General features: G+C 40.1%; 1 protein-coding gene across 6 annotated transcripts in view; it reads left to right on the top strand.

Annotated features, from left to right (window-relative positions):
- Positions 1-1,296: 1,296 nt before the first annotated feature.
- The window catches only part of LOC115336368 (activating transcription factor 7 interacting protein), a 118,852-nt gene continuing 94,078 nt past the window's right edge, over positions 1,297-26,070 (top strand). The window contains exons 1-2 of one of the 6 annotated variants that reach the window (XM_030003200.2): positions 11,363-11,529; positions 12,087-12,167. In XM_030003200.2, coding sequence (XP_029859060.1) covers positions 12,154-12,167 — 14 coding nt within the window. In that variant the 5' untranslated portion in view covers positions 11,363-11,529; positions 12,087-12,153. Of the gene's footprint in view, positions 1,538-1,653; positions 1,881-11,362; positions 11,530-12,086; positions 12,168-18,764; positions 19,448-26,070 lie in introns of those variants that run through there. The other 5 variants (XM_030003196.2, XM_030003201.2, XM_030003202.2 and 2 more) reach the window with 5 other exon arrangements.

Here is a 26,070-nt window from a genome sequence, read left to right as displayed (position 1 = left end):
GCTTAAAGCACTGTTGCAGATTTGTTTGCACAAATTTATGGGCACATGTATGTGTTTCCTTCTTCCATCTTGGCAGTGCAATGGAATCATGTGGCAGGGAGGTCAGGCAAACCACTGGGAATGGCAACATCTTAAAACACTGACCCTCAATCCACCACGCACACCTGACAGGACTCTTACAATGGCTGTGTCATAGGTACTATTTCATGACATATAGGAACAGAGTGCTCTGTTGGTCAGCCTGGTCTGTACCCAACAGACAAAAAGTTAATTCATATTTAGCTTATTCTTGAAATAGATAAATCAGGATGCCATTTTTCATGCCTCCAGTAGGAAGAACGTGAACCTTATTGGCCTCAAGAAGGAGTGAATGGGACTCTCCATTGCAGGGTTAGTAGGTGACCGGTACCTGAATCTCAGCACTAGATGAGCACAGGTGGTGTATCAGCATTTCTGCTGAAAACTCTGCACGTGCCCTTCTATGCTCTTGTACCTTCTTGTGTACCTGAGGATACAGCCGCCGGTCTCTCTGCCTGACCTGACTCCGTGCCTTGTGGGACAGACCAGCTGTTGGCAACGGTCGTTCCCGCCTTTGGCTGTGGTATGAAGGGTGCCGAGTTCTGGCTCGGATTCAAGCAGGTCCCCCGGTTTTCTCCCCCTCCCACCTGCACCTCTGAGGCAGAAATGGAGGGCAGGTGGGAAATGGCCACTTGCGGTTTTGACCTGCAGCTCACCCAGGGAGGCCGCGTGCCTTAGATCCACTTAAAGCCACGCCAATGGTACCGTTTGGTTTCTTGGCACTCTTGAAACCCGAAGCCGGTAGTTAACCCCCCCCCCCCCCAAACCTCCGTGTTTTGGCCAGGCGCGGCCTGTCGCAAAGAATACTTGAGGTTACCCCGCACACAGCCCAGAAGCTGGACGAGAGGGGCAGTAAGGGAGCTGCCGCAAACGACACAGGAGGCTGCTCGCCCAGGTTATTTTCAGAGCTGCCCCGCGGACCTCGGGCAGGCTTTCAAGGGTGTCAGAGGGGCCCCAGGGCACGGGAAGCGGCGGGCGAGGCAAGCGGCGGAGGAGGCGAGCGGCCGCCCGCTCCCGCCCGGCCCCTCGGCCCCTCGGCCCTCAGCCCCGGCGCCGCGCCCCGGCCCCACCACAGCGCCCCCTGGCAGCCAGGGCTGCGGCGCGCCCTGCCGCGTTACCGCCAAGGACCGTCCGCCACCGCCCGCCAGGGGGCGGAGCCACCTGCTCATTTAAATAACCCGGCGGCTCATTTGCATGCCGCCAAGATGGCCGGCCCTGCGATTGGCCGGCTCCGAGGCAGCCCCCGCTGCCGGCCCCTGTGCCCACGGAGGGGGCGGGGTCGGCCGAGAGAGGGGAGGGGACACGGGGCTTATTTGCATAACGGCCCGGCGCGTGCGACGAGGGGAGGCGGCGTTGGTGCCTGGAGCGGGTTCCGATTTTGAATCTACGGCGGCGGCGGGAAGGCGGGAGCGGCGGCGGAGCGCCGAGGCGGGAGCTGCCGCGGGACGCAGGGGCGCAGGTACCGCAGGTCCCTTTCGGGGCGCGACCGACCGGCCGGGCGGCGGCGGCGGCGCTCTGTGAGGAGCGCTGCCCTGCGCGGCGGCGGCGGCGGTGCGCATGCTCCGGGGCTGCAGCTTTGCACACGCGCCGCTGCGCGCACCCACACCCGCTCGCAAGGGCGGCGCAGCTATGCGCGCGCTGCATGGGAGCACGTGACCCGGCTCCAGTGCAGGCGCCGGCGCGCATGCGCGTTGCCGTTTTCGCGCGGAGGTGGCGGGAGGTGGGGAGCGGGGCGCGGGGCGGCGCCTTCCTCCGCCCCCCGCGTGTGGAGGGATCCCCGCGGCAGCCGCTGCGGGTCACGGGTAGGTCTGGCGCGGGCCAGGGCACGGCTGGGGCGCTCCGCTGAGTTCCAAAGGCGCAGAGAGCTGGGCGACACCAGGCGGTCGTCCGACTGCATTCTGCCTCGCGCATCGGCGAGGCGAGGCGAGGCGGAGACGCCTCCTGCACCGCACCGGCCGGGCGTTTGGGTGGGACAGCGGTGTGTCTGGCGCCTCGAAAGCGTCTCCTTACTCTCTGTTCCAACTGGGGATGGCGCGACCTGGGCGGTACTGTATGCGGCCGGTGGGTAGCCTCGCAAATAGGGCGGGCGTGGATGTGGAGCGTTGCAGCAGATGGGCTGTAGAAGCAAGAAGGAGAAAACCGTTTTTCTCGTTATTGCGCTCAGAAGCGCACTGATGAACTTAAGATTGAAGTTTCTGAAGTATATGGGCATGCTAATTTGCTAGAAAGGAGGGTGTTTTAGTGGAAGAAAAAAAAAAAGGCCTAGCTATGCCTTGTTTATGATATATGTGATGTCATCAGCAAACAAGACCGGAGTGGCTACTGCAGGTTGTCGTGGAGGCCCACATCAAACAAAATGTCAAAAGTTAAGAGTTTAAGTAGTATATTCATGTAAAGAAGGTACATTTGAACTTCCAGTTTTCTTTGAGCTTAAGCATTTAAAATATTGAAACTGCATTCGTGGTTAAGTGTTTCACGTTTTAATTCTGACGTGACATTGGGGCCTGTTAGAGGTGTAGCGTTGTCCTCAAGCAGTTTTTTTGTTTAACAGGTATATATCCTTCTTATTAGATTTCCTAGTCTTTGACAGATAGCCAGTGGAAATGCCTACGTTAGAATATTTTGTTGCATAATAGTAATCTTGAAATAAATCTATGTATTGTAATGTCAGTGTGACCCTTAACACAGATGGACTTGTTGGATGGCAAAATTGGATGGAATTGTTGATGGAGAAATATTCCCTTAAAATAAAGGGGCGAACAGCTCAACTCTTCTAGGCAACAGTCAATGAGCTTAAAACTGCAGCCTTCATGCAGTCACAGAAAAATAACACTTGCGCATCTAGACAGCTTATTTAACATGCTAGTTGGCGGAAGTAAATAAATATGTTTGGTCAGTATCCCAGATTACACAAACAATACAATATTATTATGAATAAATTTATTGAAATTTGCATCTGCAAGATCAGGATATTCTACATGCATGCTATTTGGCTCTCTTTTGCAAGTTACAATATATTTTGGGCCATTATCTGTTATACCAGTTTGATGTAGTTACAATTATTGGAGTTATTAATATTTACCTTATATTTGCGTTTTTAAAAGTAAAAATGTGAAGAATGTGCTCAATTTCTGCTTAAATCTGAAATTAATATGTTAAATATGAACTCTGTACACAAACAGCAGATGTCAGTGTAAGAAACTGGTATGTTTTTCTGATTAGGTACTCGTTTGTGCAGTCCTACAGGAAGGTATGAAGGAGAGTATTGCCTCGAATATTAAGAATTCTTTGGAGGGGAAAAAAACCAAACAAAAAACACTGCTATTTGTTATGTGATCTTGGGTAGGTAATTTCTCAGTTTACAGAGCTCTGAAATGGGGCTAATGGTAGTTGTCAGGCCCATCATAAAATGAATTCACTGATGATTGCATGAGGACTTGTGCAATTCATGAATCATGGCAATTACACCCACTATTTATTCCTCAAGTTTGGCAGTTATCTTATTGTTTTGTATGACCCAGAAGTATCAAATCAAGCTCCTATGTACGTATAATCCAGAAAGGAATTGTACTAATAATTTTGGATAGCAATACATCTTTTCGATAAATGCTAAATAATTGAAATACAGAAAAACTTTTTTTTGTCACTGTTTATAAGTAACTGCTCATTGTCTGTTCTTTTTAAAGGAATCTCAAGAGATCTTTGTGGTCTCATTGTTATGCTCTTAATTTAGTAGACTTACTACGTTGCTTGGAGTAAAAGGCTTTTTATCAGCTGCAACCTCGCTACCAAGTGTAGCAGTGCTGGACTGATGCTTCCTGTGATAATGTGGAACAGTGTTGTATTTTGCTGTATGAGGTAATTTAACAAGATTATCTTGAATGTTGTGTAGGCTTGAAACTCATAACAGAATTGATTCCTAGAAGGATACAATAATTACATACATCAATTGAAACACTCATTTTGATGATCTTATTGAGGAACCTCTTAATTCTCATTTCCTGTCCATTACAAAGTCTGTTTTCAAGAAGATGCTAATCCCAACAGATACACATACATGGCACGCTCTCCTGCATTTGCTCATACCTCTTGCTTTAGCTTGTATTGTTATGCCCATTTCGCATATTTAGAAGATCAACATTAACTGTAGTGTATTAGTTTTCCTGTAAAAGCTCCTTTAGTAACACTTTAATTTAGGGCATAAAGACAGGAAATGTGGTATAACATAGACATACGCTTTCCTCCCAGCATGGGAGGTGATCTTGCTAGCCAAGAGACTGAACAATCTATGAGTAAAAATAATTTAATTTTAAATACTGATTTTACAGAATCTGTTGCAAACAGAAACAGTTTACATGTTCAACAATTTTAAAAATCCTATTTTAGTAACTGATTCCTAATTAGTAACTAAATCCTCATTTTCATTGTGTTCATGATTTTGGGGAGAAGGCATTTTTTTTCTGTTACAAACAGGCAATATTTCCACAGTGAAAAGTAAACCAGCTACTCTATTTTCCTTCCAAAACAAGAAAAAAAAATCAAATTTCTCCCCATCTAGATGTTTTTAATAGTATAATCATTAATTAGGCTTATCTGGGCCTATTGTCAGAAATTATATTTATGCGTAAAATCTCAAGGTTATTCATTAAATGTAGATAGTAAGGCCAAAAGATACTTTACCAGTATGTTGCTCTTACTTAAATAGTTTGCAACGTGAATGCATTTTTTTCCATTTGCTCTCCACCTGGTGTTTTTCTATATTGTGGCCTAGTTATATGTTTGTATTATGAATTTATTTTGGAAATTACTGCAGTGACACAGATGTACATCACAGTTTTCATAAGAGATATTAGATGAGGAAAATAAGTTGCAAGATATAAAACTATTATGATACGTGAACGTGGAGGTTTTGGTGGTGTTTTTTTTTTTCTCTGCAATATATTTTTATGTAATATTTCTCTTAAATGCAGCGAAATCTAAGATTGTTAATATTTTTCAGTTAAATCTGTGGCTCAACTCTTTACTTCTCTTTAGTATATGACGTTACTTTGAGAAATTCACCTACACATACAAAACAATTGGGATCTCATGAACTGGCCAACACAAATGATGCTTTGATGAAGTATACTTGTAATTCTGGTATTTCGGTTATAGTCATTGAACTATATGCTGTACTGTATGAAAAAACACTCCTGTGTTTCCACCCTACTGGAAGAAACTGTTCATCAAGCAGCAGTGACTTATCCGAATACAGAATGGAGAGTAAGGTAGGGCTGTTGTGTGGGGCAGCAAAAAACTTGGTGGTTTTTTTGACAGCTCATTAAGAAGCAGAGAGAAAGTTAGGTTGTTCTCTGAAGCAATCTCTGTAATCAGCTGCTCTTGTTGGTCAGTTAAAGAATGTCTTGATCTCTGAATAAAGTTTAGGTATGGATTGTGTAATACTTCATATTTAAAATTTCTGTAGCTTGGTTTTGGTTTGGATTTTAAAGCCTAGTGACTGATCCCAAAGAAGGTAACTGTAAAGTCTTCCAACTTTCAGATTTTCAGTCAGGAGTATCTGGAGCATAGATTTTTGTCAGCCTTTGAGTTCTGGTTATCTTTTTAAAAGCAAAGTTTTGGATGATGTTGTGGGATCTTAATTTTCATTTGGTTGAAGAGATTTTGTGTATCATTTGCAGTATGTTTAGGTATCTTACCTTTTTTGTTTGTGTGGGGTTTTTTGTTACTTCCCCCTCCCTCCCAGCCCCATTTCTGTAGCAGTGGGTGTCAGAAGATCCTTGAGCTCATATGTAGAATGTTTAAGTCTCTGGAAGCATCTGATCATTGAAGTTCATTATTAGCCTACACATCAGACTATAAAAGTGAGTGTGATCAATTTTGGAGATACAAAGTACTGATATTAGTTATCCAGAAACTGGATCTGCAGAATGTGTTTAGTATTTTTTTTTTTTTTTTTTTTTTTTTTTTAGAATGGTAAAGATTGAACAAACCCAATACATTCTCTAGCTTTTCAGGGTGTAAACAATTGAATGGTGATTCAGAAATGGGAGTCTGTTTTGTTTGGTTGGGCTTTTTTGGTCTTCTACTTTAGTTGCATATTCTGGTTTTAGTTAATGTTCTAGTTCTTATCTCTGTTCTATCTTGACTGTGTGCGTATATATGTGCAAAAAAACATCACAAAGTTGAGAGTAGAATTTCATCTACACTTGAGTTTTATGTGGCTTTGTGTTTTATGTTTTCATTTGAGGTTGTGTTAGTATTAAACAAAAACCAGAATGCTGTTAGTGAAAAATAATGCCTGCATGAACTTTAATAACCTTATTTATGCATTTTTTAAATGGCACTTAGGAATTCCACTAATAAGACAAATGTGTCTAACAAATATAAATGATTTTTTTTTGCTTAGAGCAGAAAATTGCAAAACAGGTATGTGACAAAAATGTTTAATTGTGCCACAACCCTACAAGTTTTAACAGAAATCTGCTCAGTTCTAGTATAGTAGTCCAATTTTATGTGATAATTGTTTGTCAGTTGTTCTATCCTTAGTAGTTCTTGAAAGACTTGTTGGTTTTCAGGAATTTGACAGAGTAGTAAGTATCAAAGATAATTCATTCCTGGAAATTTTGTGAAAACAAGCAGCTGGGGTGAGAAGAGGCTACCATTGTCCCCAGTGAGGGACTTAGCAGTTACACATTGTTTTGGGGGGATAACTTGCTGTCAGTTAGGACATAGGTATTGCTTGTCAAAGCAGTATGGAGGCTGTCCTATCAACATGCAGCTTCAAACTAGACGTGTATGTGCACTTGCTTGTCCAGCGTGGTAAGGCACCAATGATAACCTGAGGTTACTCTGATGAAAAGTAGCAAGACAGTGTTTATAAATGTGCTGGAAATGTGGTTTCATTAGTTGTATTGCTCACTCATTATCTTGTTCAGTACCACTGAAGTTTACTTTTTAAAATGGCCAGTGTGTTTAAGAGCAAGTCTGTCTCTCCCCATTCTTTCCCCCGCCATTTGTGGGGGGTTTTTTTTTTTTTTGGTAATGATTCCTTGGTGGTGTAGCTGAAGACATAATAGTAACTACATGGTATTAAATAAATGCCTGATCCTCCATTGTATGTCAGCTTCCATCATGTCACTGTGAAGGAATTCAGAACACTATGTATATGTATGTATATTGTATAAATGCCCTTTATGTTCCTTTGGGATTTATGAGTAACTTAGAAAAAACAAACAAAAAACAAACAAACAAAAAACCACCACCACAACAACAACAAAAAAACCTGTGCCCTCTAAGATGTTTTCTTTTGAGCTGTACATGTTATAAACGACTAAAAACTGTACTCATGAGTTACCAGCTCTTATTTCTTCTGGGAATGAACAACAAATCATGTGAGATCTTAGTAAATTAGATGGCTGTGTACGAAGTATTTTTTTTTTAATAAGTTATTTTCCAATATATTTAGGTAAACTAGTAGAGCTTGGTTGCTGTGTGCAACTTGGATATTTTTAATACAGGAAAAATGTTCTTCTCTTCTAGGTCCAATTTCTGAAAATGCTCTTTAAGTAAATTCACATACTCAAAGCACAGGTTTTATGAATGATATGACTGTGGATGTGTCAGCTAGCTGTTAAAATAACCTGTATACTTGCTCTGTTATTTTGTGCTGTCCTAAGCATTATCCTCCATTTCACAATAGTGTAAAGAAATGTTATGGTAAAAAAAACCAACAACCTGACATGAAAGAAGTTCCTTATACCTTTGCCTCCAACTTACTGCAGTTTCCAGAAGGTCATTTAAGAAAGTTGTTGCATTTTAATTTTTTTTAGTCTTTCAAAATCTGTTTGGTAGCAAACTAGCACATAAACATACATGCTTGCTGATTTCAGTCAATACACTGAAAATTTCTTTCATTGGTCCTACCATCAAGTGGCTTGGAATTATGGGAAGACCTCAAATGTTGTGCAGACTTTGACTTTCTGGACACTAGTGTTCCTTGTCTCATGATCATCATGGACTCCTCCTTTTCCCCAGTAGTTTAAGTAGTTTTTTATCTGCGAAGTTCTTGCAGTGCTGAGTGAGAGTTGAGATGTTTCTTGAAGTCAGCCTGCTGGCCTGTGTAAATACAGGAATAAAGGAGGGTTTCGGTAGATGGTCTATTGAGACTTCAATTCAGAGGCATACAAACAGTAGTAGTCTCTCATGAATTTCATCAGTGTAAGAACTGTTTTGTCCACTTGATGTTAACTAACATACAAAACCCCATCAAAACAGAAAAGAACAACAAAAGAAGAGGATAAATGAGAAAAGTAGATGAGATGTGGTTTGTACACAAGGAAATGGGGATGATATGTAGCAGACTGGTTTCTAAGTGTATAATTTAAGCAAAAGAAATTATTTATGCTTTAGCTGCTTTTTTACTGCCCTTGTAATGTGAAATGACATAAAACCCTGTCTGAAAGTCCAGAATTTTCTGCCTCCCCTTGATTCTTCAGCGTAGGAGCCCTAGTATAAAGTCTGACTCTGTGTAATGATATTTAAGAGGTGTGGGGGGGGTGGTATTATACAGGGCAACAATTAGAGAAATTACAGGGTACCATTCTCTTGAGTTTCTTGTTTGATGTTCATGAGACAGTTGGAAAATGGAAGCTCTTTTTTAAATTTTAACTTATGACTAGAATAATTGAACTTGCTGAGATGATACTGCATTGTGTTGGCATGTCATCAGAAGAAGGTAGAGTTAAGGTTGTTCCAAGTTTTCATTGCATATTTAAGAGAAAACTAAACATAACGGGCTAAGTTTAAATTCCCTTCTGAATCTTTTTTTAAATGCCCAATTTTCTTACTTATTTTTTATTTTTAGAGAACCTGTATAGATGCCACCCTAAGTAGCAATAAGAAATTGTAGTCTCTCGCTAATACAGGAATTCCACACTAGTGTAGGTTCACTTTAATGTTTCCAAAGCATTCTCAGGTGAGTTATTTTACTCCTAATTTTGTGTTTAATTAAGCATCGGGGTTTATTTTAAAATTAGTTTGTTAATATTTTTTAACATATTAACACACCTGCGTATGTTAACCAAAGTATATTGAAGTGAACTCTTGAGTAAATACATGTGGTTTCTTACCATTCAGCTAGATTTTTTGCAACTAGGTGTCTGCATTAGCATATCAGTACCTCTGCATGTTCATGAAGCTTTCTGACAAGGTAAGATGATTGATTGCAGCAACTTGAGTGTGAGATGGGTTCTATTTTCTCTGGCTGAGTGAAAGTGTTCTCTGAAATTTTTCTGCCAAGTAGTTATGCCTGTTCAAACCTATTGAAGTCACTGAGTTTCCATATATCGAGCTCCAAGACTGAATGTCAGAGAATGCAGTGTTGTAAAAGTGCAGGTCTTGGGTTCTGGATTAGAACCTGCCTAGGTTTTTGTTGAACTTCCAGGACTGGAGGTCAGAATTCATCTTTTGCTGTAGGAATTTTGTAGGTGAGCTAAACATAGAATTGTCTTCTATTTAAAACATTGCTACCGTGGAAATCAAAGTGTATGTATATTTGTCATACAAATGAAATCCAAAGTTTGACTTTTGAAATATTACAAGTTGTTGTAAATCTCTAAGCTGAAGGTGTTCTGTATATGAAGTTCAGAGTAAGCAACATGGGGTTATGACTGGCTAGTAGAAAACGTTTCTTTTGAATTTGTTGTAAACTTGATTTTTGATTTAGTAATAGGTCTTTTTGAAGAAAAGCTTCAGCGTAGTGGGTACTTTTAAATTAATTGTAATGAAGTTGTTCTCCAGTCTTCACAAATTTGTTTTTGAGAGGCTTGTCTTTTGGGCATTTGAATTTCAAGCATATTTTAATTTAGTCCTCTGAATCTGTACAGTATTATCAAATACAATAATAATCAATGTAGCTGTTTACATGTGTGGAATGCGCTTTTTCTTGCATTGCAAATCATGCTTTTCCTTTTGTCCTTATTCACTAGATGGTGCATTTCAACATTTTTTAAGTTTGAAATACTGACTGTGGTGGTGATGAGTGCATCAGGCAGCTACTGCTGGCATGATTAATCAGTCCTGAAATAACCAGCTACAGCTGGCAACAGACATGCACAGTTACATAAGTTAAGACATTTTCATAAAAGCAGTAGATGGAGGGCATTTTCTTGCATTTGGGGGCAGGGGGGGCTTACCGTGTTGGGCTCATTTTGGATCACAAAGACTATTTTTTGATAGATAGTTAGTAATAATTCAACATTAATTTCCTTCAGGATTGCCCATGTGCTCTTGCAGTTATTTTGTTTTAAAATAGCCGTATTTGGATTTTGTAGAAGAGGTGTGCATGATGAAGTGAGGCAGATATAGAGGAGTTCCCTCCAGAACTGATCCACTGTTGCCTGGGCAAGAGTGTGTGATTGGCGTTAATGAACAGACATTAGAGGAACCTGTATTCTATTTAGTTCTGCTTGCGTTAAAATTGTGTATCTGCTTGACAGCCCCTCTGTGGCCCCATAGGTTCCCAAACCAGTTCTTTAGGAACAAACTACTTAGTATTGTTACAAGAAGATTCCAGCAAAATTGCTGAAGGGATTCTAGATATGTCTCTTCTTTGAAAAACTTAGATGACATACTGCATCATTCATAAGGGATGAGATACTTGATTTCTTTTGGCCACTGAAGTTCTGGAGTGTTCTTGGGTTTTTTGCTAGCTTCCTTATTTATAAAGTGAACTTCCTCCCCCCCCCCCCCCCCCCCCCAAGTAAAACTGTTTTATTGGGCAACTGATATTACACAATAGTTCAAAATAGGTGCTGCTGTAAAAAGGTATAGATCAGTTTCTTAAGCTTTTTAAGGTTTGTGGTTTTTTTGGTTTTTTGTTTTTTTTTTAAAGACTGAAATGAGCCTGCTCTTGAAAAGTATTCCCTAATGTATGTCAGTTCTATGCATGATCTGGCTCTGTATCTGTGGCTGTTAATATGTGACGTGGATTCTGAACTGCCTGGAGTCGGGAGGGATTTGAAGTAGGTGATACAAATCCTGGATCGCAGACCTAGCAGGGCTGCCTCTCGGTGGTTTTTGGTTTATTTTAGTTTTCTCTTTACCAGTGGTGTTCCGAGTAGCTGCAATGTTGCAGCCGTGCATTAACCATTTCCTGCCTGTCAAAGAAACCATTCCTCTGCCCCCCCTCTTTGCCCCCCCCCCGCCTGTGCAGTTTGTTGCAGTGTGGCAAAGAGGGAGGTGCTTTGCTGTATAAATGTTATATGCACTGCCGAGTTGTCACTGAGTGGCTGGTCTTGAGTGCACATTGCAGCCATCTTAAATCACATTTTCAGTGCAGCTCAGGCAGTGCAGTTTCAAAATGGCTGACGAAGTGCTCTTCATTGCAGCAGTTTAGCTTGACTGTATGCAAATGAGCAGAGCTGTTGGCATCACATGCTCCAGACCTTAGAGGTAAGCACCAGCTCTGCTTTGCTGAGAAACAATTTCAAACTTTGTTTAGGCACAACTAACTAATTCTAAGCTGTATAAAATATCATAAAATATTGTCTTCTTTTTGTCAACAGGAAGGTGTTTTTTGGTGGTTTTTTTTGTTGTTGTTTGTTTGGTGTTTTCTTGTTTTTTTTGTTTTCCCTCCCCTCTCTCACTGAAATAATTCATAGACCTCTATCCTTTCTCAGTTACAGGGTCGATTGGGTGGGACAGGAGAGGTCAAAGGTCATACCCGTATGTCTTGCTAATCAAATTATTTCATTTTGGCTTACTTCCTTACCAGGCCAGAAGAGCTCTCACTTTATTCTGCCCCTTCTCAAAAGCTCACCTCATACTTTAACTAAAACATAAAATAAACTCTTTATAAACTTTGTTAAATTTTTGTAACCAAATGGTTAGATTTACATTTGATTATCATATTTTCAACATGTAACTTTCTCTGGTGTAGATAAGAACTACAAAATCTTTGTAAATACATTGGAATAAGAGTGATTATGTAAATGTTAACTATTTTGCAGGTAGCAGTTATTTGCTACTCAAGAGTAACACTACTATAAATTCTGCAGAGCTACTACAAATGATAGAATGAAAATTTCAAGGTAAATTATTCTTTTATTTCTTTTGTACAACTTAATTGAAATCTGACTTTCAAAGTGCTAATGGTTCCATACGGCCTAGTCTTTTCCTGTGTGTGTTACTGGTTCATGGCCTAGCTATCTGTCATGCTCAACACTCATTAAAAGGTAGTCAATAAGTGTCAGTGTCCAGGGACATGAAGGTGGGAGAAAAGCAGTGCTCAGCTTTTTTTCCCTTGGGGAGGGGGAGAACATAAAAGGAGGAGGAGAAAGAAGATTCCCCCCCCCCCCCCCCCCCCCCCTCAGGACTCACTCATAATCTTGGTTTGTGTCTGTCTCAAATACCTAGTTAAGGTCTTTATGGGATCTTAAGCTGGATATGAGTTAATTTGAGAGTAATTAAATAGGCAGTTACTTGAAGTTCTCCAGAAATGTATCAGGAGCAGCAGAAGAGCTGGATAACTCATCAGGATGTAGCTCATAGTATTTTCTTGTCTGAAGTTGAACTTAGCGCTAAGGATGTGACAGCTGGTACTAAACACCTAAAAGTGTAGTCCTTCCTCAGTATTTTTGTACATTAATTTGGTCCTTTTAGCATACTCTGTAACAAAGCACTGAGTGGTTAAATTAGTTATTAAGTATCTGTTCCTATAAATGATCTTCTATTGTTAAGACAACACACTGTTTATAAAGAAACGAAGTATTCTGGGCAGATAGTGCACATCAGGTTCTCAGGAGATGTGCTTTCTCCATGTTTACCATATGCATTTGATATGAAGAAATTAAAAAAAAATCAGTAAAATACAGGATTTTAAGCCCAGGTTGATTGCTAACTTCAGCTAACTGTAAATTTGTAAGTAATTGGTCATAGGATTTTCCTGCTTTAGGATAAAAGATCAATGACAGGAATAAAGCAAATGTGTGGTCACAGGTGATGATGAAATATAGGTAGGTAGTTTTATTACTTGTTTTATTGGTAGTGGAATTTTGTTTAGTGGATTTGATTTAAGGCAGATTTTAGTTCATAGTGGCTTTTCTTGATTGGGTAAGATAGTTAAGATCCTGAGAACATTTAGGCACTTTAAACTGTTTGAGAACTTGGACAACAAATTCTACTGAAATGCATTTATCTTGATAAAATGTGAAGTTTTGCCATACATTCACTTCATCTAATGAATGCAGATTAATAATGTAGTGAGATTTCCTTCTTCCCACCCCCAAACAATAATCTTTCTGGTTTTCTGCAAAATACTCTGAGTCAAGTCATCCTGACCCCAGTCTTATAAATGATATCTGAGGTTTGTGTTTGTGTGAGTTTTAGTCAGTTACTGTTGTTGATTAATTCCAGATGTTAATAACTCATATTGTTCAAAGCAAGCAGAAACAGTTCATTCTTTATGATGAGATCACTGAACTCCTACTTTGTAATCATTGAAGGGGATGAAATTTTATGTCTAAAACGTACTTTACCATACACATCCTGTGGTGGTTTTGGTGTTGGTTTTTTGTTTTGGGGGTTTTTCGTTGTTTGCTTTTTTTTTTTTAAGGAGCATATTAAAATGTTATAAAACAATAAGCGTATAAAAATTGTCAAGTGCTATTGGTTCTCTTGGTTTGGGGTTTTTTTGTTAACCCCCTCTTTAATGGGAACATGAAAAGGAAAGGAGTATAATTTTGACATTCCCTGTGAGGAGTGGTTCTTCACATGTATTACGTTTGAGTAAAATATTGTACATTCACACCATGTCTTTCATACAGTCCTTTTTGTGCCTTTTTTTGTTGCCCCTCCCCCCCCCCCTTTTTTTTTTCTGTGAGCTGAGTAAGCTTACTCCCATTTTACAGAAGAGGCACACAGAGATTGCCAGAGTTCAGAGGAAAGCTCTTGTCTCAGTGTCTTCCCTTTGGTTTTGGTTTACTTTGCTCTTTAACAGGCTGTTTTGAAAACAGTGTAATTCTTGGAAGTGCTGTACAAAATGACTGGCCCAGCAGGGAGCTGTAGCGTTTTATTGTATGAGCTGGGTGGGTGGGGTGGTTTGGGGGTTTTTTGGTTGGGTGTTGGTTTTGGGTTTTTTTGGTTGGTTTTCTTTTTTCTAAAGTGGGTGTTGGAATGCATAAAATATGGTAAGTTTTGAAACCTGTGTTGCATATGGAACACATCCCTGTTTCCAGAAGTCTAAGTACACTGTAATGCTTGCTGTACAGTAGTACTGTACTGGTAGCTGACAGTGAGATGTCTTCTTTGGTCCCTCCTATAGTGTTAATAATGTGTTCTTTAGTCTTCAGAAAGAAAACAAAACCCACCGATTTACCTGCATGGGAACAAGGCACTTCAGTGGATGCTAAAAGAAAAATAATATTCTTTTATTAAATACATAAATTAGAAGTTCTTGATATGAATTAGAAATAGTTGTGTATAATGAATTAACAACTTCAACTGAATTGATGATCGCTATACATTTTTAATGCAAGATGCATTGTCAGACTCTGCTCAGTGTTCTTGCATCTGCATTTTCTCCACTTCTGAGACCTGCTGCATTCTAGAACAATTAGCTTTGTACTGCTGATAAGTAAACTTGAAGGATAGGCTTTCAGCAGTAAATAAATTGCTAATAGGGTAGCAGTCTCAAATACACGTGACTTTCAAAGAGAAATACCCAACAGTAGTTTACTCTGAAGGAGTGTATAGAGTCACTTTTTTTTCTCAATTCATTTTTTTTTTAAGATGGTGTATTTGATTGTAAGAAAATGATTCTACTTTATTTTCATTTGTGCTCCAACTATTTGGATAGTTTTTCATTACTAAATTGTACTTGCTTGGAACCATTCTAACATGGCTTGGTTATTTTTTATGTTCCTCTTAAAACTCAGAATTGTCTCATTTTGCATAGCTGCATCTTCTATTTTGGTAGATATTTTGGGAGCAAACAATTTCAGGCAGGATTAGGAACCAACTGGAATGGACTGTCGAATTAACGCCATACTGTTTAATGCATGCAAATAACTTTCAAACAGCTGACTTGCTTGGTTCTTTAGATACTAGAAATAAATGGTTACCAAGCACTTAAAACTGTTTTTCATCTTAAATACTTAGTCACATTATGACTATTATTAAACAGTTAAATCGGACCTTTATTTTTAGATGTAAACTTTACTATGTTTTTTTCTCAAGAATGTACTGTCTTCAAAGGAACTATGAGTAAGGCAAAATGTTTTGTTTGTGTTTTTTTTTCTACATCACCTTGATTTGCAGGTTAAGATCTGTCAGCTTTTCAGTATTTGTTTAGTAAATGACAAAATTCTTCATGTAAATTTAAGTGAGCAAAATCTGCTTTTTCTAAAGTTGATAAGGAGTCAAACTGACTATTTTCCCTTTCTAAAAGAAAGGGAGTGCAACACTGGACACTGTTACTGCCTGGAAGTTACCTGGTTTAGACACTTTCTCACCCCTTTTTTGTGGTAGAAAAGCGGATACAACTAGTGTCAGCCCTCCCCCCCCGCCCCCTTCCCTTTCCTGCCTTCCTACTCCTGTTGATACAGGCTTCTGCCGTAAAATATCTTGAAACAAACCACACTGGCTAAGATAATGGGTTGACAGACTGTCTCTACTTCAGAAATGAACATAATTTTCTGTGCCTTTCAAAGATCAATGTGAGAGAAACTTGGGAACTACCAAACTTCTGGCTCTTGGATGAGTAATTTGTTCTGTTTTATGCTTTGGAGGAGAAGACAGAGGGGAAGGGGGTGTTTTGGCCTCTGTGTGTGTTGCCTACTGAAGGCCCAGGGCCTTTCCTTTTCTTTTGCTCTGTGGTGGGTTTTTTTCTTCTTTAATCAAGCTACTAGTGACAGATGTCATCAGGGGGTTGTTTGTTTTGGTTTTTTTTTTTCTTTTATTTTAGACGAACTTTGTCAGTGAAATGCTTTTACATCTAAAATTGTGTCTGAATTAGGCAAATCATTCTGTGGCAGACTTTTCTGTACCTTTCTATTCTGAGATGAATCAACCGACATTTAAAATTTGAGGATGTTGTCTTTGATACGTAGCAATTGAAACCATACAGCTTAATAGTAATTATCTTGAATGCAGCTGGCCTTATTACTTTTGACTGTAACATCTGCTCTTTAAAGTTGCTTCTGATGAGAGACTAGAAAATTTTGTGCATGTTGGAGGAAGAGTCCTGTTAACTGGCTTTGAGAAGGCAAAGTCATAAAAGCTCTCATGTTTCCACTGACCACATGCTAAACATGGGAAAGGTAGACAGACATTTTGGCTTTTTCTTCAGTGGCAATTGCTGGATAATATAATTGAGTATGCTATTGTTTATTCTCCCAGGTTAGACTCTAGCATTTAAAAAAACCACAAAAACCCCCTCCAACACCACCACCACCACCCCACCCCCCCAGCAATCAAAAAAACCCAACCCAAACCAAAACTGGAAACAAAAAAACCCCACGCAAATACCCTGTTTTGGAAGTGGCTAAAGCGGGCCCCTGTGCTAGTTCTTGGGGTCAGTTCGTCAGCTCTGTACGTGGCAGGCAGACGCTGCTGCGGTTGGTTGGGGGCATAGCAAGCCCTCCAGTTGCTTCAGTTCACCCCTGGCTCAGAGGCAGCCCCCTGCACCCTGTATAGCTGAGTTGGTGCATTTCTAACCAATTGCTCCTCCTCTATAAAAACATTTTGCGTTTGAAAATGAGCTTTATCATGGCTAGTGGTGTGAGAGGCAAGAAGGCGCAGAGAGGAAGGTACAGCCGCAGAGGGAGTGTGGGTGACTCTGCCAGAACCTTCTGGAAGCGGGGTGGTGCCTCCCCCAGACAGCAGATGGAGAGCTCGCCCTCGGGGCTGCTGGCAAGCTGTGGCCTGGACTTCCCTGAGCCAAGAATAGAAAATGTTCTAAGTAAAGGCTCTTATTTTGCAGTATCTGTTTTACTGTGTTGAGAGTCGTACTATTATTCTGGTATTTGTGCACAAAGCTGTAGACCTGGTGGGGGGGGGCAGGCAGCTGTATGTGGGAAACACAAGGGTTTTTTTGGTTGGCTTTTTTTTTTAAAGCAGCATTGGTGCCCTTTATTTTTAAGCTCAGAGGCTGTTCATCTGATGATTCATTCTGCAAATGACAACAGCATCACTGAAAGATGTATTCTGCACAATGCTTAAATGTGCTAACATACACAAATCTGTCTGAAAGTAAGATAAATCAAAAGATACATGTGATGTAAAAGAAGTGTACCAGATCACTTGTATAGTTAATGGCTGTCATTTTAATGTTACAGTCATTCTGGAAAAGTAATTATTTTTCCCTTACACATCACTTTAGGCTTTTGGATACAACAGTTGAGGATGAATTGTAACAACCAATGAAGGGTAATTTGCACTACTAAATACTTTCAGATACAAAATTGGTATCTTTTTGATAGGACAGGTGAACAAATTGTGTTAAGGTCAAATAACCTAGAACCAGCCATACAGCAAATTACGCTCACAGTGGGAAGGGCATATATAAAGTAATTTAACTATATATAACCTTGACACTGTTGGTGTTCTAAAGAGGAACAGTGCAGGGAACTAGAAGAGGCCTGTGGTGAAAAGCAGGCTCATATGGTCCTGAGGCGCTTTGCCTTTGCCCTGCTGGCATCGACAAGCATCACTGTCTCCATCACTTTCCTTTTCCCCTAAATGGTGCCAGGCTGTGGCTGCAGCTACAGCAGTGTTGCTAGATGTGTAGCTAACCAAACATTACTGTCAGTTTAACTTGATTTTATTTAAGATTTCACAAATTCATTTTTATAGTTAGTATAATAAACAGTATGTTTATTGGCATTGAGTTGTTTCATGCTCTAAGAGTTTCTTATAAGGCCGCAAATGAGAGGAAAAAGGTATTGGCGAATGATTCATCCTTTACATACACACACTTAATAGTAAGCAAAGCCTGGCTTCTTTTTTCCCCCTAAAAGTACAATGACTTTAGAATAAGGATTTGTAGAATGAAATTCATTTATTAATGTAATTGGACTCAGAGTGAGGCTGAAATCCAAGCTTCTGCCTCTCCCTGTCACTGTATCTTTTAGGTACTTGAAAAGATAAAGTCCACAGCTCCAGATGGGGCATTTTTTTCTTCATCTGCCTAAATGAAGAAAAGTTAAATGTGAAGTGGAAACAGCAAATTAAACGGGCAGACATGTTACCTGTCAGCATTAGGTTAAAAATGGATCTGTCTTACTTGGTGCTGGTAGTTATTTGTTATTGATGGGCTGCAAAATACTGAAAATACCAGTTTAAGAAAAGCTGGTTGCTGAGCATTGAGCATTACCCATTTATTCGGTGTTATTAGTTACTACAGAGCGCTCACCAGAATTGCTGTGAACAGTGCAGTGTGTAGCAGCCTACTAGGAGCAGGCTTCAAGGTGGAATTTCTTTTGCAGAGACTGTCAATTTTCGTTTATATAAACAGTAAGAGCAGCACTTGACTTTTGACATGGATCTGGATTATAAGCAAATAACTAGATAATATATTCTAGAACCCATAGTAGTCTCGCGGGGGGCAGGGGGAGGTGTTGCTCAGCAATATCCTGCTGCAATTTAGTCCTGAAATGAGGCCCCCTTTATGTAAATTTTTACTGGCGCCAGCTAGCTGTAACTGCAGTCTGGCTCCATGTCGGCAGCAGCTAACACGTGTCATGGAGTTCTCCTTTGCACGGATTGCAGGAGCACTCTGGTTTCTGGACCGAAAGAGCCGTGCTGATGAATGTGAAAAGATGTACAAAGGAACCTAGGTGTAATTAGATTGCTAGTAAGTGAGAATGCTGAGGAAATTTCAGCTTTCTTCTTTTTTTAGTGTGCTGTCTTGCGCTGTGCTGTAATAAATTTATGCTTGTTGGTACTACTGTGTGGTATGTGGGAGGTACTTCACTGCACATAGTTGCTGCAGTGCTAATAGTTGGCAGCACAGAAGGCAGTACAAAGAGTCGGACTGGAGGCACTTGCCGTTGCAACGTTCCCTTGGAGGCTGTGGCATGCTCAGTGAGCTGCAGGGGCACTCCTGACACGTTCAGCCACTTGTGTGGAGAAGTGGGAGTTCCAGCAGGCTTTAACAAGCAGATGTAGGCTACTAGCTGAGAGGTACAACAGCGTAGCTCAGGCTGGCTAAAAAATAGTACTCATGCTGCTATGTAAACCGAACAAGATCTTAGTATCAAGATGGCTGACCTGGAAGTGTACTTGTAGCTCATTTGCATAAGTATCATGAGCTACATGTGAGTGGCTTACTCAGAGGAGGAAGCTCATTTTGCACGTGCCACCTTCTCGCCAGGTAAGACAAGCAACTCGTTTTCTGTATTAATGTTTTAGAGGCCTTTGAAGTTATTTTTCCACTTAGGTGCCCATACCCCGCTTTGGCAGAATGCCAGGAATTAAATTTAAATATAAGAGGTGTTTTCTGCGAAGCCCGGAAGTCATTTGTTCTTGCTGTAATTATTTTTGGGTTGCTGTTGTTTCAGGGAACATTAACTAGCAATTATTGTAAAATGTTTACTTAAGTAAAACTGAAGACTTTAAAAAATATTAGAAATTTGAGTATGTAGTTGCTAATGTTACTGTTCTTATTTGGTTCAAACCTCTACTGTTTTGCTACTGTGTTATTTTTGTCTCTATAGTGACACCAGTTGATGCACATGGAGGCTTAGCAGTACTGTGAACTTACCCCTGAAAAGGGTGCAGAATTAAGAAGGTCGAATCCACCAGTGGTGGTTTTTTGGCTTCACGGTGTTATGAAGAAACTTCATTATCCTGGTTGTAGTTTGAATTCTCTTCTTTTTTTGAGATGGCAAAACTGTTAAAAGTATGGGACACTAATCTGTTGTCCATGTATCTTTTAGTATAAATGCACATTCTCAAGTCCATTTATGTAAATTTTAAAAAGGTGTATTTGTAAATAGGGGAACAGATCAGAATATGATATTTATCTGATCTCCACCCTCAGAAGACAATAAGCTTGCCTTAGGGCAGCATATTTTAACAAAATGACAGTATTGCTAATTATGTAATATACTGTATTGTAGTTATGCATGTAGCACATGAAAGGACTGTATGGGGCAGATGTGCTAGTTCTGCACAAATGTATTTGTGTTGTTTATATTTTACAAGTCAAAAATTTTGTGATGGGGTGGGAGACTGGAAAGGGGAGATGGTAAAAGAAAATGACTGGATCTGGGAAGTCTCTGAGCTAGAGAAAAGAGATAGCTGGAGATGCATGAACAGGCCAAGGAGAACATGGTCACTTAAAGGTAGACAGCAGCTCAAGCTAGGGATGTGGAACTGGCAGTAGACGGGCCTGATCCAGCTGAAGGAAAAATGAGATTAATTGAAGAGAACAAAACTAAAAAGGTAGAACGGCAAAGTAGGCAGGTAGATTATTTGAGCTTAAAATGGCAGCGATAGGGAGTAAAAGTATTGGAGCTATTCTGAACTGGACTGTGAATTAAGGCCAATAGAGAAGATGTAAATATGCTAGCAAAGAGAACTATAACTGGTCGATATTGAGGAGGGGGGAATTTAATGATAATAGAGAAGGGTATACTTCTGCATTGCTATGGCAGAGTAAAATGCTGCATGCCAACAATTTGGGCCAAATAAGTCTTTTTTTGTATGTATCTCATTTACTTTGAAACCTTTGATAACTTTTTTTTTAGTGATAACTTCAGATTTGATATGGGACACAATTTTGCTTGTCATTTAGAGGTCTGGTTATATGCAAATCCAAACTCAAAAAAGTACAAAAATGGGGTGGGGGGGTAGGGGTGTGGTGTGCATGTGAGAAAGTATGTAAATAGGTATATGGTAGATTTCCCCAAATAAATTACATTAGAAATCACAGTTAACAACTGTAAAGGTTGTTCATATATGGCAAACTCTGTTAAAATCAGCCTTGCTTTCATTGCAACGAGAAGGAGGCAATTCAGGGCCCCTCCTTCCTTTTCTGTAATGTGTAAGTGTGAGGATGGTAGAGGAGAAATGGCATTGAGTGGGGCATGAAAAATGTAGAAAACTGATTAAAAGAAACAAAATATTCCTGAGGGAAAACCTTGACTAGTAAAGCAAAGGATGACAAAGGTGAGATTGTTAAAAATTGAGAAATAATTCTAACAGTAATGTAGGTGATAATGATAACATGATTCATAGTGAAAGAGGCAGAAGATTACAGTAGATACTACTGGGTTTTTTAGATAGAATGAGATTGCATTATAATATCTCACAGGTGACTTAAATCTAGAAGTTAGAAGGAAGATAATAAGAAGTCCATTTCTTAACAAAGGCTATAAATAGGTCTTTGTAATCTGCACCCAGCAGTTCTAAAAGAGTGGGCTGAGGATATTTCTTTTCTGAGGTGTCCCTCACAAAAACTTAAAATACAAGGGGATTGAAGACTTCTTATTTAAAAAGGTCAAGGAGGATGACCTAAATAACTATTTAGCCTCACATAAATCCTGGGGGAAAATAATGGAGGGACAACTGAGGGATTCAGTAAATGCAATTAATGCTGAGGTGGTTTAATGGAAATAAACTTTATTTTTAAAAAAATGCTAATGTAATTTGTTTTAGAACAAGGTTCCTTGGTGTAAATGCCTTGATACAGGCTGCTTCTTAAATAACAAACAGCTCCCTGGGAAAAGGCACAAAAATCACTCTGGCTCAAGAACACAAAATTGTAAAATAATTTAAAAGTTAAACCAATAATTTAGGTTGGAAGGGACCTCTGGAGGTCATCTAGTCTGACATCTTCTTTAAAGCAGGGTAACTTCAAAATTAGACCAGGTTGATCCAGGGTTTGTCAAGGTGAGGTTTGAAAATCAGCAAGGGTGGGGATTCCACAGCCACTCTGGACAAGCTGTTTCAGTGTGTGACCACCCTTGTGGTGAAGAACTGTTCTCTGTATCTATCTGGAATTTCTCTTGCTGCAAGTTGTATCTGTTTTCTCTTGTCAGTGTGCTGTGCATCTCTGAAAATAGTCTGGCTTTGTCTTCTCTATGAACGCCAGTAAGGTTGTTGAAGAGAGCAATTAGTTCTCCTCACTTAGCTATCTGTTCTTCATGCTACACAAACTGAGCTCACCAGTCTCACCTCACCTGTCATGTTCTCCAGCTCTCAACCGTTTTGATGGTCCTTCACTGGACCTACTTACCAATATCTCTTTTGCATTCAGGGTCCCAAAAGTGGATGTACCATACTTGAGATGTAGCTTCACAGGTGCCAAGCAGAGTGGAATAATTATTTCCTTTGATGTGCAGGCTAGGTTTTTGCTTATGTAGCCCAGTCTTAAGTTTTAAAAGAAAGCATTAGTGTAAAGCAGTAATTCTATTGAATATGTTGTGGTTTAACCCCAGCCAGCAGCTGAGCGTCACACAGCTGCTCACTCACTTTCCCCCCCACCCACTGGGATGGGGAAGAGAATCAGAAAAAAAAAAAAAAAGTAAAACTCATGGGTTGAGATAAGAACAGTTTAATAGAACAGAAAAGAAACAACTAATAATGATAATAAGAACAATAATAAAATGACAATAATAACAACAAAAGGATTGGAATATACAAAACAAGTGATGCACAATGCAATTGCTCACCACCCACTGACCGATGCCCAGTTAGTCCCCGAGCAGCGATCCCCCCACTCCCCCCAGTTTATATACTGGGCATGATGTCACATGGTGTGAAATACCCCTTTGGCCAGTTTGGGTCAGCTCTCCTGGCTGTGTCCCTTCCCAACTTTTTGTGCCCCTCCAGCCTTCTTGCTGGCTGGGCAGGAGAAGCTGAAAAATCCTTGACTTTAGACTAAACATTACTTAGCAACAACTGAAAACATCAGTGTTATCAACATTCTTCTCATACCTAACTCAAAAACATAGCACTATACCAGCTACTAGGAAGATGATTAACGCTATCCCAGCTGAAACCAGGACAAATATGTTTCTTCAGAAAGCAAAAATGACTACTAAAATAGGCTCTCCAATCCAGGGCGGGGAGGAAGGGAGTAATGGGAAGCCGGAGGCAGAGCAACTAATATTTAAAAATGGTCCTTTTAATTTTTTTTTCCTTTTAATTACACTGTGAGTAAAGGAAGCAGTGAATCTTTCTTGTGTGTTTTGTCTCTTTCCAGAAAGACATCTAATCTTGATTTGAAGACAGGCTCAAAAGAATGGCCAACCTGTGGCACTTAGATGGCATGTGGATTTGGAACAGCTGATGTGTGACTTGCCCACTATGGCGACTCTGCAGCTGGGTTGTGTGGGATAATGCTGGCATGAAATCTTCCCTGTAATCTACATTTCTGGTTATTGCATACAGTTACCTAGTAGGGACTGCTACAACCTTTATCACTAGTTTGGCTCCAAGCTGGTTACATGCTTAGCCAAACCATGCCCAGCCTTATACTGATGTGGTGACACCCCACAAAGGTTGTCTAGATCTTCTGCCCAAGAATAACTTGTGGACCATCTCATCTTCTGGCTCTTGGCTAGATAAGATACTCAGATGATGAGGTCAAGAAAGTTAGCCAGCTTTGCATTAGCCAAGTGCCTTTCTGGTTCCAGCAAACGGATGGCTAAGGGCATTTAATGGTCTGATGAGACTAGATAAGGTTCCTTTCGTTGTCGTGCTTTACAATGTCTTCCTTAATTCTAGCATTTTGGTATTTTTCACCAGACATGTTGCAGTGATTCTGGATACTTTTGTTGTTTTCCCCTGCCCCCTCCCTTCTGAAACGACAGTTGGGCAAGGCTTAGTCCCCATGCAGGAAAACTTGGTAACTGTTGAATGAAAACCCTTATGGTCAAGAAAAGGTGTGTAGTCAGCGACCTTATCTTCTTTTTACTTAAAATTTGATTTCTGTTTTGTTGTGGGTCTTTTTCATAAATTGTGGTCAGACCTGCCCTAAAATTTCACCTTAAGTGATGTTTTCCTTTTGCACTTAAATCTGCTTTGTTGGGTTTGGGGTTGTTTTGGTTTTTTTTAATCCAAGAGGACAATATTTAAAGCTGTGAACAGTGTGACTTCTGTACTGCCTTGTTTTAGAACTTCAGTGTCATAATCAGTCACAGGCATGGCTATCAGTTGTGGTAGAGGCCTGTACTCTGTGTGTGTTGGGGTGGGAGGGGAAGAGGTCCCTTGTGTTATCCATCAGCAACCTCACAGAGGGAAGGGTGAAGCCTTTTTTAGCTATTCTGAATAGATCTGAACTCTACTTAGGAAAGATCAGCTAATCTATGCTGCAAACAATGAATGTATTACCTTTACTGAAAATAGTTATGAAGTTTTCCGGCTTTGATTGAGGTAGAGCATCAGCAACTTGCAGTGCATGCAGTGGTTTCATTATGGGGCCAAGAAGGGGAAATTATGAAGCTCTGTCACACTTGGATTTGCTATCACAGGATGCAATGGAAAGAGAATTCTCGACATGCTGTAGCCCAGGATTTTGTTCTGACTGTCCTAATGGCATCCACGTGTTTGACAGCAGCAGGGAGAATCAAACTAATGTCTCATGAGCTAGTTCTCAAAGTGAGAAAGCTGTAGAATTGCATCTGCTTTCTTTTATTGGCTAGGATAAATTGAGTATCATGTATGCCAGCACAAGAGCTCCATGTGTGTTCCAGGAAGCATTGTTGACAGTATAAGGCAAATATTGTAAATAACTTGCATTCTCCAGGCTAGGAAATTATCAGTCAACTCAATAATGGAGGAGAGGCATTGCAAAACAAAGTCCAAGACTGTTCATTTGGCACAGAAAATCCAGCTATCAAAGTTAAAATGTTAAAACTTAATTTTAACTCCACTTAAAGTAGATGGTGCAGGCTATCAGTTGGTTTGGACATGCCATGATTATTTCTAACTTAGTATGGGAGGTGAGCTTCCTCTAGGGGGAAGGCTTTGCTTCCATCTTCTAAAGAGAAGTGATTGTTTCTAACAAAGAACTAGCATTTATTTAACAAGGATATTGGAACAACAACCTACAGAATAATGAAAGCACTTTACTGGTGCAAACCTGATAAACTGGCTGATACTTGAGCTGAACATTATTTATCCCTTAACACCTACAGTGCTGTTTGCTTGTATGCAAAATCTGACCAGTTTTTAATATGTAAGCTCAGTTTGGGGTTTTTTTGTTTGTTTTTTTTTTTTTTTTTAATCTGAAGTCTGTTAATGAAAGCAGCATGTATCCCTGACTTATTAGTCCCTGCTTGCTGCTGACTTTCCCTAGAGAAAGACTGAAGCACTTTGGTGATCAGTGCTGTAGTTACGGCAAAATGGAAAAGAAACTTTTCTTCCCAAACAGCTGTGATAATTAACTATTCTGTTCAAATGCAGCATATGTAGTAGTTTGAAAATTATTGATAGGATCTTTTTCTTCACACGTTGAAGGATTGCTGTGATAACTGCTGTAGCTTCTGCATCACTTGGAAAGGCTATCATACTGTTCGCAGCAGCTTCCTCTTTGAGAATTGTGCACTTTGAAAACAAGATGGAAATTCTCAGGATTTGTTGACTATTTAAAAAAAATACGTTAGTAGCTGTGTCCAAACTTTTAGCTTCAATCAGTTCCAAATAATAAAGTCAGCTTACAATTGTTTGAATTTTGAGAAGAAACCATTTCGGTGTCCAGCACTGCTTTCATGATCGTCAAGAAGGCTGGTCCAGACGAAGTGTCTGCACAGGTACTGAAGTCAGTGAGCACTGAACCTGAGTCGATACTGTGAACCTGAACACACAATACTAGTATGCTGAGATGTGGAGCCTAGTGCTTTGACACTTTAACATACATGGACTAGGTCTACCCAAAAACACAACGACCAGATGTAATTCTAAAATTATAAGGTATCTCTAACATGAAAGGCCAAATGCATAAAATGGCAGTATCTACTTCCCAGGCCTCTTTTGCGTTACGCTGTG

Source organism: Aquila chrysaetos, chromosome 26 (genome assembly GCF_900496995.4).
Source record: "Aquila chrysaetos chrysaetos chromosome 26, bAquChr1.4, whole genome shotgun sequence".
NCBI classification, from domain to species: Eukaryota; Metazoa; Chordata; class Aves; order Accipitriformes; family Accipitridae; genus Aquila; species Aquila chrysaetos.
Note: the sequence above shows the minus strand (reverse complement) of the source record. Positions and strands in the feature narration are given on the sequence as shown.